General features: G+C 40.9%; 1 protein-coding gene across 1 annotated transcript in view; it reads right to left on the reverse strand.

Moving 5' to 3' along the window:
* Positions 1-903: 903 nt before the first annotated feature.
* The window catches only part of DAPP1 (dual adaptor of phosphotyrosine and 3-phosphoinositides), a 20,657-nt gene continuing 8,712 nt past the window's right edge, over positions 904-12,848 (reverse strand). Inside the window, exons 5-11 of the mRNA XM_009885536.1 lie at positions 9,625-9,758; positions 5,995-6,125; positions 3,874-3,921; positions 3,572-3,634; positions 1,783-1,868; positions 1,412-1,499; positions 904-954 (exon numbers count right to left, since the gene is read on the reverse strand). Coding sequence (XP_009883838.1) covers positions 904-954; positions 1,412-1,499; positions 1,783-1,868; positions 3,572-3,634; positions 3,874-3,921; positions 5,995-6,125; positions 9,625-9,758 — 601 coding nt within the window. The remainder of the gene's footprint in view (positions 955-1,411; positions 1,500-1,782; positions 1,869-3,571; positions 3,635-3,873; positions 3,922-5,994; positions 6,126-9,624; positions 9,759-12,848) is intronic.

Genomic DNA, 12,848 nt, shown 5'->3' on the forward strand with positions numbered 1-12,848 from the left:
CTCTGCTTTAGGAAAAAGTACAAAATCCAGCCCATCTTCACGGGGGACTTTAAGGGGCCCAACTTGTAATGCTAACAGCAATGCTGGTGGCTGCCACAGGCAAAGGCTTCTGCAGAGCCACCCTTAGGGCCCCGTGGCAGCTTTGTCACACATGTGCTGGGCACCAGCTGCCTGTTTTTCATAATCCTAGCCTGTAAGCAAGCCTGCTCGCGTGACGCTGCTCACCATTACCTATATACGCCATGAGAAACAGTGGTTCACTTGTAGCCATCACTGCAGTATAAATCTAAGCCATACAAAACCATATTTTATCAGAACTAAGTGTTATTCCTCCATCACCTTGAAAAGGGCCTTCAGATATTCTCTGGATTGTAATACAGATACTATTTACAAAAATGTCTGTCATTACCTCTGTCATTTTTCTTTTGGTTTAGAGCCTAAACATGTAATACAAAAGAAATTCTTGATGTTTCCAGAAAGGACTGGCTTTAAATAATAGGCTCAAGGTTACAGAATATGCTGCTAACAGTTGGTTGTGATGGAGCTTACAATAAATTATCGAGAGTCGTCTGAATAACCACAAAAGTTTTAAAAAGTCACTGCTTCTGTGATTAGTTAACAGGTGTTTGAACTAAGCGTGCACTACAGACATCCACCGTGCATATCAAACCAACGCTCTGATTTTGCAACCGTCTCCACGCATGACTCAACAGCCCGAGAGCGCTCAGCTGTATAGGTCCTTTGTGCGCAGGGCCGGATGCGAGCGTTTGTGCGCAGGTACACACCCGCACACGCGCCCGCTGTGAGTAATGGAGACTTGTGAAACTGTCCTCTCGTAAGCGATGCCTTCCCCTTGGCAAAGCGGCAATCTCTGCCAACGGAGCAGAAGCATTGGTGGTGCAGCTAGGAACTGAGGGTGGAGTTACGCTGCTCCAGTTGCTTCCGTATTTGTGACTAGAACAGAAAGACAATCCATTGCTGTTTGTCCGTGTGCATGTGGATGCGGTTGAGTACAATCAACCCAAATACTGATATTTTTAAGGAAGTAACATTTTCAAGTCTTTACATTGCCTTCTCATTGCTTCCTTCATGACCCGATACACATGGTCTGTGTTCGTGCTCCATAGTGTTTACCATCTACACCATGTCATCCTTTAAGATGGAAGTAATTTCTTCTTCATAATGAGTATGGGTGTTAAAAGGGCACCTCAAAACACTAAAGCGGGTCTACAGGCAGCCACATTATGCAAAAACTACATATTGCAGTCTAGTTGGCCTGGAAGCCAGAACAAGTACTCCCTTCTTGCAGAGAACTGTAGCACTTGGGGGCTACAAAACCAGGGGGGGTTATGATGGCAGCACCATATGCTGCCTGCGGTGTACGGCCATGTAACACTGCACACCAACTTACCAGTTTCCATCGCAGTATTTTAATCCACTCGTCAGCTTCTATTCCAGTTTTCGCACACAGGTAGTATGTCCTTAGTGGGAACACTAAACTGTAAGTAAACAATTAAAACTATCTCTTAAATTGCTAGAACAACTGGTAGTTCTTCCTAAAACTGAACCCACTGAACACTTCCTCCTTGCCAAGAAAAAACCCTTTTGCCAGCAGTAATTTGGCAAAACATTGCAGGACTGACAGAAATGGACTCGTGAGTTAGAGGAAGATCAGGGCTGCAACTGGCAACGGAGCTTTCAGCAACACGCAGTGGTTACGTTTCAAACTTCTCTGGCTTATTTGGACCTTCCCAGCAAGGTGGAGAAAGCACAGCAACTTACCAGAAACAATTGACTCTTTCCTGGGAATAGTCAAATTGCACGGCTGAGCATTCAGTTAAGTCAAGTGCCCGAATCGGTTCTGTGGCCTTGAAAATAAAATGGTTTTAAAATAGGAACATACGGAAACAGAAAATAATGCTAGCTCTGTTCATCTGCAACGCATCTAGACCTTTACAGGCACACGAGGTTTTTCCAGGCCTAAGTACAATAGCTGTAACACCGTAAACCCAAACTAGCAAACGTAGTATCAGTGCTCATGTGAGATGAATTGAGCGAAATATAAAACACCAGGACAGTCAGTTCAGATCTAGACAAACAACAGAGGAGACCTCTACTGCAGGAAAGTTTGAGCTAGATGCAGACTGCTGAGGGTTTGCTAAATGCATTATAATGTAACTGACACAGCAGCAAATCCAGTATAATTTCCAGCCAAGGTTTACAGAGATAAGGGGATGGTTATAGGTCTTATCAGGCCTAGCCAGCTGTTGGAGATTTAATTAACTCCTAAGAGCTTTAAAAGGATGAAGCTGGGTAGGGAGAAATACAGAAGCAGAGCTGAAGTAGTGTTTGTTGTAGGAGTGATGAGGCTTGCTTTACAAGCAATGTGTATGTAGCTAACTCTCCCGGGATGGGTCCAGGAGTGCTGAGGCACAGGGATGTAGACTGTCTGTGTACACCTACAACACCTCTCCCTAAAATGTGAGCTGCCAAAGGTGCTGCCTGGGCAGGGGCCGTGCTCCTGACAAAGACACCTTCTCACCTGGTAAGTCACAGATGCTGCTCAAATGTTTGGAGTGCTGCCTGTTGAAATGTTATCCTGGAAACTTAATTCAAGTTGGCTTGAAGTGAAAAGAAAACTGATGGAAGGCCATACAAATACTTAACTGTTTATAAAATGGTAATGTTTGGTAAGAAAGGGCAATTGTGTGTGCTGTTGTGTTAAAACCTGTTGGATACTTGAAATGGGGCTTGGCAGACGTGCAGTGGTAGACAGTTTGGCTGTGTTTATGGAGGACCCTGAACTGGAGGTATTGCAAAGGGTGGAGAAACTCTAGAGGTGTTTCTTGTTTTTACTCAGTTTAAGATAGAAATGGAACAGCAACTGTAAGGACAAACTGTTTTTCCCAGATGCAGCAGGTTAATTGATGGCAGAGTGCTAGGAAGGAAGACATTTTTAAATCAATGGGTTTCTATGTATACTGTGTGACCACTTGAAATAAAAGAATGAAATCACAGAATCATAGAATGGTTTAGGTTGGAAAGGACCTTTAAAGATCATTGCGTTCCAACCCCCCTGCCATGGGCAGCACACCTCCCACTAGACCAGGCTGCCCAAGGCCACGTCCAGCCTGGCCTTGAACACCTCCAGGGATGGGGCCTCAACAGCCTCTCTGGGCAACCTGTTCCAGTGAATCAAGGAATGCAAAATATACTACTAGTATTTGCAGAAATATTATAATAGCACTGCTGTCTGTTGGGTTGTGTGTCAAAGCTACCAATAAAAGCTGTACTGTGCTGGTAGCTTAAAATCCAAAAAATGCACAGTAAACAACAACTCTGTCTAATAGGTAAGACTGACAGAGCACAGTAAATGTTTTTTAGCTGTAAAACTTAACTTCCTCCTGTTGAAGTCAGCAGCAAAACTCTGACTCTATTAGAAAGGTCTGACCCCTGTAACAGTATAGGAAGCTTTAGCCTGGGAAGCTGTGACAGAGATGTGAGAAGCCAGAGAGATGAAGAGGCTGCCTCTGTAGAGGCTTAAAGAGTAGAACTGGTGATTGCTACTTACTGTCTGGTCTTTGAAATATTTAAGTTCATTCCTATGCAGTGTAAACCACCTTGTCTTCCAATTCTGAAAGATCAAGAACGGATGGTAACTGTCTTGTAAGAGTTTAGTGTAATGCTTCTTTAGAAAGAAAAACCTTTAAAGCTGTTGACTTGCTCTGGGTTACAGTTGTGCTTTGTTGCTGCTCAAAACACAAATTGTTCCTCTCTGCAGGGGAATGAAGGTGGAGCTCTTTCAGCTCCGCATTGTCTCTAGTTTCTGTGGATGACTGCAGAGTGGAAGTAAGGAGTAAGAGTTTTCCTTACCTTGACTATTTTGCCTTGTTTTATCAAATAACCTTCTTTTGTACCGAGCTGTGAAGTAACAAGAAAAGGGATCGGGGTTAGTGACTGAGCTCTGCTTCTATTTCCCACATCTTTCCCTATACCCCTAAGATGAAAGAGCAGCCTGTTTTCAGGGAAACTTCCGCTGGCCATAAACCTTGTCCTCACCCCTGAGCTCCCCTCACACAGCTGGATCCACCACTAGGGTAAACACAGACTTGTGCCAGTGCTGAAGGCAGTCTCTTAGACTGTGCCTCCCTCAGCAAGCTTCTGGCCTGCATCTTCTTAACCAAACACAGCAAAGTACCTGCAGTTACAGTTTATTTAGTAAAGTCAGTTGGTTGTCTCAGTGCATGTTGTAAACGGAAGCGCCTGGGGTTTACCTGACAGTGGAATTACCCACAGAAATCAATCCTGAAATGTAAGGGCGCAAGGGGACTGCTGTTTTACTTAGACATGCTCTTCTCTCAAGTAGCCATATGTTCAAGAGGAAAAACCTGTTGCGTTCAATGTGCTTCCTGAGAAATTGTTTGTTGAACTGTTTCTCTGTCACTGTGAGTGATACCAGGACCTTATGATTTCTCAATATACTCACTGAAACTTTGTGGTGGAGCTCTAACTGTGAGACTACTGAACTCTGAAAACCAAATTCTTGCTAAGTTAATTACTACTTGCTTTGGCAAAAATACTGCCTTTTTATTGGTTGTATGTGGAAGTCAAGTTCCTTTGGAGGTTAAAGTGGAACTCAGCCATGAAGGGGTTGTTGTGAGAGACATCAGAAGTAGTTCTTTTATCAACTTCATTAAGCCATATTAATGTAACTCTTCATGGTTTTCTACAAAAAATATAGTATGTCATTAAAAACTTTCCTCTCCGTTCTGAGCAACGCTGTTCTAGACAAACCACCTGTCTTGCTTAGATATGAGTTACTGGGGATTTAAAGTCTCTAATTACTCTCTGAGTGAGTCACAGATGTCACAGCAGGTGGTCCAAATGGATATGAAGATGTTCTCTTGTTTCTCATGCTAGTAAGGTGTAGCTTTTAACATGACACAACTTCTTACTGTGCTCAAAATTACTAGGGCCGAAAGGGTGGAGGCTCTTCTGTCTTATCGTTCTGTTTTGGGTTTAAGGCTGTGTCAGAATACAGCAAGCTGTCTTCCTGCCTTAAGACAAGGTGATTCTAAAATAAAAAAATCCAAGTGCAGAAATGCCAAAAAAACCTTCTGAGTAATGTGCCTATCAGGATACAGATATTATTAACTTGGTTGTACCACACTTCAATCTGGGGTTTCCTTTTCTAAATGTGTCCCTGCTGGTCTTCCACATCTTTGAATAGGTTTTTTTTTTTTAAGAGGTCACTTTTTAACTGACCTAGAAAGTCAGAGATGTTATTTCCCTCCTCCCAGTTAGGAAGGAGGCTGTATGCTGCTAACTGGGCAAAATAATTCAAACAAACAAAGACAATTGCAAAAATAAGTTTATGTCTGCCAGGACTACTGTTTCCTGTCATCTGATCCTCGTAATCACAAAGTGAGACAAAATGTGGTAAATCCTGTAGCTTTTACTGTTTTGCTATTTAGTGTATTCCTCCCCTCACCTGGGGGGGGTAGGGGAAGAGACTTCCCACTGGCTGTAAAGGATGTTTGGCAAAACAAGGGCTTACTGTGCAACCTGACATAGGTATTGTTGCATATGGCCTAATGAGCGTCATCAGAAAATGTGAGAAGTGTTGTGCATGTTTTCTGTGGTGTGTTTGGGTTTTTTCGATAATCTTACTGCTAAGATCTCACTCTAAAAGGAAGATAACGGGAGAATGAAAACCTTTTATATATTCTTTCTTTGGAGGGTCAGGCAGGTTAGCTGCAGACAATGTTTTCCCTGTGAGGGCATTGAAGGTCTCAGTGACCACGATTGTGAAATGCTTTATTTGTCAGGGGACTACCTAGCAAGTCTGTGTTTGTTTTGTCTTGCTCAGCAAAGACTTCCTGCATTTACAACCCATAGAGTGATGAATTACTGGTGTTATTACATAGTTCACTCCAACAGTCATACTAAAACTCGAATCAGGAGAAGCACCCCTTGCACCAGAACATAACTCACTGAGGGAGCATTTGGGACAAGATCGCTTTCTGTCCTTCCTGTCTGCATTGCCGTGTGAACTCGGACAGACTCATAAATGGAAGGTTCTTCCACTTCCCGTGGGTAGGGATGCTTCAATACAATTAATGTTCCTGGACAGAAAAAGAGCAGGAGTAAGTCATCTGGAAAGACAGTTTTAGAAAATAATTGGCAGTAGCTGCCTGTTTTTAGAATTATTAATTTTAGCTTTTATACCCCTTTGATTTTAGGAAAAGATAATAAGCTCCCCAAGTTCTCTGTGACACTCCCTGTAAGGGGTTTTCCTTGGAAGGGGGAAGGACTCTGGCTACATCCACGTCAGAAAACAATCAGATGCTATAAATGACTCTCCCATACTGATAAAACTAGACAAATATTTCTAATGTGCATCATCTGAATAGTTTACACTTTGTGAAGGGTATTTTCTACAAAAATCCACCCATGCAAACTACAGAGGGACACTTGCTCTTGGATTCGTTTGCCCAGTCTCACTTCCTTGGCTCTATTGTGTTGCTCAGAGTCCTCAATGCCTTGGGCACTTGGATCTTGCCTAATTCCATTCCCTTATCCCTGTACAGTGGGAGTCAATTTGTTCTTGTATCTCTGAAACAAAAGTAAAAACCCTCTTCACTTCTTCCAAGCAATAGGTAATTAAACCCCTTTTGCAGTGCATGTTAAGTGGCAAAAAAACAAGACAGCAACAAAACAGGACTATCAGACAACCCTCAAAGGCAGGGGTTTCCTATCCTGTTTGAACCTGCTTTCCTGTCAGGGAGTAACTAGGTAATACAGAATAAATTGAAACACAGATTTCGTAGCTACTAACACTTACAGCTGAAATGCTGACCTACATCTGATCGAGGCTTGACTTGTGACTTTCTACCATTCGGGGGCATCTTTTTGACTGCATTCATGAAGATGTGACTACAAACATTATCACACCTGATGCATGTGTTGTGCACACCAGACACATGCAACTATGAAAATTGTAAATATAGTGCCTTTTTAAAACCTTTAAACTTACTAGTGCTTGCAGGGAATCCCTTAACACACTAAATTCCCTTCCCATGCAGGAGGCTGCTGGGTGGGGGTAGGCAGGATGCTACAGTAGATATGAGGCCATAACAGTCATCCTGGTTTTGTCAATGACCCACTGTTTGCTAGGTAAATCACTTCATCTGTCAAAGCTTTGGATACAGTCTTCCCAACAGTATGCCCACATTACCATTGCCTTTAACTATTTTACCATAGTTCTTTCCAGTAAGTAACACTTTGATTATAGCCTTTCTTTGCTTTCCAAATAAGGTCATGTTTATTGCATGTTCTCTGCAGAAAGCTGCATTCTTGATAATGAATCTATTATGCTGTTCACAATAGTGAAGAATCTCCTTAAATATAGAAATATAATAGTATATTGCCTTAACATTGTTACTGAAGAGATTCAGCTTGCCTGTTCAATAAACAATCTCCCAGAACACAGTAGCCCCAATTTCCTTTTAATTATCTGTAGTTCAGAAGGAAGAAGTGTACATGTTATACTGCAGAAAAATAGATATGAGCCCATGTAGCAATTTGGAGTGGCAAAGCTGTAGGAAGACATGGTTTGTTGGGCCTGAAGCAAAAACCTGCAGCTGTCACAGTATGAAAGAACCACTGTGTTCCGTAGACCAGTTTGCAGGGGTGCAGGCCTGTGTGTTCAAGTACTGATCAAAGAGTCTAGTGTGCCTCTTCAGACACAAAGCTAGCTCCAGTGAGACAAAATTTACATGGAAGATAGTGGAAACCATTACATATTCTGTCTCATGGGTCTCTGTCTTACCCTGTCCCTAAGCAAGGAGGAGATGAAAAATGCTATTGTGCTGTCTTGCTCTCTCCTTCCTGACCTCAGTGTTTCTACAGAAGATTGTTTATAACAAGGAATAAGAAAAACTGGTCCAACTACTTTGTACTAATGCCTGAGCCAAAGGTCGCTTGCTGCTTTTCCCTGAAAGGAAGTGTGTCCTAAGAAATTGGCCCTGCTGATGTTGCTGGCCCTTCTACCAACTTGCTGTGCGACCCTGTGGTGCTGGTCATTCTCCTATGCTGACACTTGGCTTAGAGTGGGCTCTGATGAGCCTCTACCCACTTTTTGGTATAAATCAGTTACCACTCAGGAGACTTTTCACACCTGTATCTGAAGGAACATTGCCTGAGTGCTAACTGTCTCTTCCACTCTACTGATATCTGTGGTGAGGTAAGGTGGAAGGTTTCTTGATGTGATGTTCAAATGGCTTTTCTTATTCTGTAGCGCATCCAACTTAAAGAGGTTTCACAGAGCCAGCAGAATCTGATTAGGGAGCTTTAAGGCGACAAGTGAGCCCATCATTCAGCAGTGTTGATCCTGTCCACAGAGATCATATAACACCAGTGCCTTGGTTACCCATGTCTGTAACACATGCAGTGAAGGAATGGGGAAATACAAGTTTTATGTCAACTGAAATCTTTCCAGCATTAGGCCTGTGGGTGCATGTCTGATTTCACAGGAAAAATAGCTTACTGGCACAAAAGATACATGTAGGAACTCTGTGTTCAAAACATTCTTTAAAGCAACTTAAAAAGAATAATGCTTTGAAAGATACAAGTGCCATACTGAGTGTACCACTGCATTTTTCGGGGGGGGGGGGGGGGGGGGAATATTTCAAAGCAACCCTCAAATTTAATGCCTGTGTTACAAGAGCACTGGTGTGTATTTAGTGTGTCACATGCTACTGTTATTGCATGTGCCAACTATTATTTAACTGGTTGTTTGCATATATAATTAGTACTACTCTGTTATTTGCATACACTTTCTACACAGGATGCTGAAGTTTCTAGCACTAACTTGTATTGACACATCTTCGACTCTTAGATTTAAAGCTAAACCTAAAACTGTCATTATCATGATAATATGCATCTGTTTCTCCTGGGATTCCAGTCTGGTGGTGGTCAACTCTCCTGTAGGAATCAAGGTCAATCTTTTGACTCTTAATTCAAGTAGCATGCTGCTAGAGAAGCCTGTATTTTTCTCATTCTTTTTCTTAAAAACAAGACAAATTAATGTGATGGCATCAGCAGGCTGATCCACTGTAGAGAGAAAGGGGGACGTAATACAGGACACGTGCCCTACAGGAAAGAGGAACATGTCACTGTAGACTTCTGTTCTTCATCCAAGGAAGTAAAGCTTAACAATTTCAAGTCCCTTTTCCATTTGTTCTTATTGAGGGATTTCAACTTCATAGATGAATATATATTTCCTCACTAAACACTCTGCTTTGGTTTTGGCCTTTTTGAGACAGTTCTGCTCCTCCCAGTACGTGCACGTTTTGAAATGCTTTTTTCACCTGAGAAAACAAAGGAGTTCATGGCCCAGGTTAGCAAAAACCCAGTAAGCTTACATGTAGTTTGTCTTCAAAGTACTTGTGAGAGTTTCTGAAGAGGAACATCTTAGGTACTTGAGGTTAATACAAACATGAATTTCTGAAGAGGAACACTTCAGCAGTAGATCTACCCGATAACGCATCGGAGGCTCCTTTTACTCAGATCTGTGTGAAGCATGACCACAAACATGTTCATATGAACATATGGGTCTCTTACCTGTTTCGCTTCCAATTAAAGGCTGATTTGCAAAATGCATGACTAATTCCTTCAAGCTAGAAAATTCATTAAATCCAAATTTGAATGAAGTTCCTGTATGTTCAACATGGAAGTGTTTCACAGAATCTTTTCCTCTAAAACAAAAAAGGAAAATTTGTCAAGGCATAAATGCCAAAGGCATTTGGCATGTATAACCCCTAAATAGCAGCTTCCACTACAGGAAATCTGGCCCAGATCCAGGCTGATAATCATTGTCCTAGCAGTAATACTACTGCCACTACTGTCTCTCACTAATACTCAACACATCTGAGACTGATTTATTAAGAAAAATCTAATTGCTGCTTTACAGATAGGAGATGATGAAAGCCTAGAAAGGCCATGTAAGTTAAATTAACTCTTGCGACAATCAATAAAAAGACTCACAAACAAGGTTTCCAGCCTTCTCTCTCAGCAGGATGATATCCCTTCACATACCGGGCTTTAGTCTTGACAGTGTACCTATGTTACTTAGTATATGTCTTACTTTTCAGGTAACATTCCAATCTCATTGGAAATATCTTCTGTTTCTCTTTCAAAATAGGCCGGCTCCTTTTTGCATCCAAACGGGGATTTAATAATCTAACTTTAGATACCAAAGTCTTTAGAAATTGTCTGCTTTGGCTCTGTACTCAGATGAATGGCTCCTCTATGGTGAGCAATGTCAAACATGAACCAGGGTCCTTTGTCTGTTGGGGAAGTAACAGCATTTGTTTATGAAACCTGATGGTATTTAGAGAAGTGTGCAAGACCTCATTTCCTGGATGGGCAATTATTTTGACTTCAGAAGACAGTGAAGCACTTATTGCAATTATCTCTCCTGTGAAAAAGTTACTTCTGTTAATGTTACTAGCATCCAAAATAGTCCAGAGAAAACTTTGTCTCAGGAAAAGTGTATGTGGCAAATATACTGAAAATATGGTTAAGTAAGGGATTTATAGTGTCTTTTCCATTGTTTATTGCCGCTTCCCTGGGAGATTATAATTTCAACAGGAATTCAAACAAATATTTATCTTTGAACAGTGCTGGCGATATTGTAGAACTCCTGCATGTTTTGCACTACAGTCAGCTGAGGCACAATGTGCACAAGCCAACTGCAGATGCCCTACAACAGCAAACAGCTGCTGTGACTCTGCTGCAATGACAGAGCTTTCATCTTTTTGTGTAATTTCACAAGAAATACAATGTTGCAATGAGAGCAACTTCTACTCTATTTCCTAGTTTCTTTTTAAAGTTGGCTAATTTACCTGGGGGAAGGGATTCCAGGCAATACAGAGCTCTCTTCTTACAGCTGTCAATAAAAACCTCAAGGGATGTCTAAGCATTGTTTCATTTTAAAACAAAATAGAATAATAACTGAAGTGCCTTGTGAGGCAGAAAGTAAAAGCTACAGAATAGGAGAGAAAGAAAATGACAGCTAAAATTGCTAGTTATCCTTTCTACAAAAATGTATCAGAACAAAACAGAACTACTTATTCTAAAATTAAGTTTTAATATTAGTCAAAAAATGGAAAGGAGAACTTAAACAGGAAATTATTGAAACACTTACAAATCAAAATCAGTATTTCAAAGGAGTTGTACCACCAAAATACTAATGTAACAGAATAAAAGACTAAATTTCAGGCTGGGATATTCAGTTCATATTGTAATGCAATAAGTAACTTCTTCCTACATGGAGAGCTGTATGAGAGATTAGAATTGGCCTCAAGTAGACTTTTCTAGGTCTTCTAAGGTTAGCATTTGTTAAAGAAGCAAATTTATTTTCATTAACTAACTAAAAATTAAACTAACACTTTAGCTTTTGTTTCCTATTAACAGAACAACTATTTAAATTTTATTCTATTGCTGTTTCCTGAGTGCCTTTTAAAACTAGCTTCAAGATATATATTTTTAAAAAAATTGTCTGCAGTAGATAACTTCAAAATGTAACTAAATATTATCTTAGGTAGAAAAATATTAACCAGCAAGACAATGATTCATTTAGAATTACTTTTTTCTTTTTAGGAAAGCCATTACTTATAAATACTAATATTCTTTTTCCCAAGACTTGTACTCAGTTCAGTCATTGCCACTCTGAATACTTATTGTGTAACACCACCTTCCAGTCTGTTGGGCACCACCCCAAGCTCCTTATACAAATGGCTGTCTGTGCTGGTAGTAACTTCAGCAGTGTATATATAGGCACACTTGCTTCTGTGTCTTCTGTCGGGGGGAGTAAAGCAGTTAATGCTTGCCTTTTATACCTGTGGGGAACAGGGTGTGTGCAAATTGCACTTTCCTCAGTTTCCAAGCGACTACACTTCCAAATTATAACAGCTCCTGGTAATAAATATGCAGAAAGTCACAATTTCAAGGGCATATGCTGTGTTCCTATCTATTAGGGTGTGAATAACTAGCATCATTATACTGATCAAAGAGACTTTAGCTTTAAAAGTTACCGTGATTCAGCTGAGCTGTGGTCACTAATTGTTCAGAGGCTCAGTTTGAGGCAGGAATGAGCTTGAATGCACTAGTTTAAAATTTCACTGTAGAGGCTTAATATATTCTACAGCTGCCAAAGGCTAATAACGTATTTAGGGTTGGTTACTTCTACTCGGCTGACATGTGGGGACTACCTGGTGTGTGTAATGCCTATGTCTTTGGTGTCGCCTCTCTAAAACATTGTGGCTTCTCTCCTTGGGAGATTCTTTAAATGTGATTCAGTAGTGAAGTACCCAGGCCAGGCTACCTCTGCTCTGTATGGGCTGTGTCCTGAACTGATGTAAATTGCTGTGATTGACTTCAAGGGCCTGACATCTCTCACTTGTGAAATATTGTTCAAATCGGTCATGCATTACTGGCTAACACTGAATCCTAGCCCAGAATGGGGGAGTAAAACCATCCAGCCAAATACCGCATCGTCCCTCAGAGGTGATGGTTCCTATTCATTGATCCAGAAACTGGTGAAGGTAGTGCCTATTAACTGGTATATTTACTACTATCCTCATCATAAAATTCTTCTACTCCCATCAGCTGTTTCTTAAAGTCTTGTAACTGCCATACAGAATTTTATCATGCAGACTGAAAGTCTACAGCCAATCCATGGAATGAAGTTTTTCGCCAATAAGATTAATTCATAGTTTAGAAAAATGAGAGCAATTTTCAAATCCAATTGATTTTTTTTCTTTCTAAAAAAAAGTCATTCAGCA

Source organism: Charadrius vociferus, unplaced genomic scaffold (assembly GCF_000708025.1).
Source record: "Charadrius vociferus isolate BGI_N301 unplaced genomic scaffold, ASM70802v2 scaffold55, whole genome shotgun sequence".
NCBI classification, from domain to species: domain Eukaryota; kingdom Metazoa; phylum Chordata; class Aves; order Charadriiformes; family Charadriidae; genus Charadrius; species Charadrius vociferus.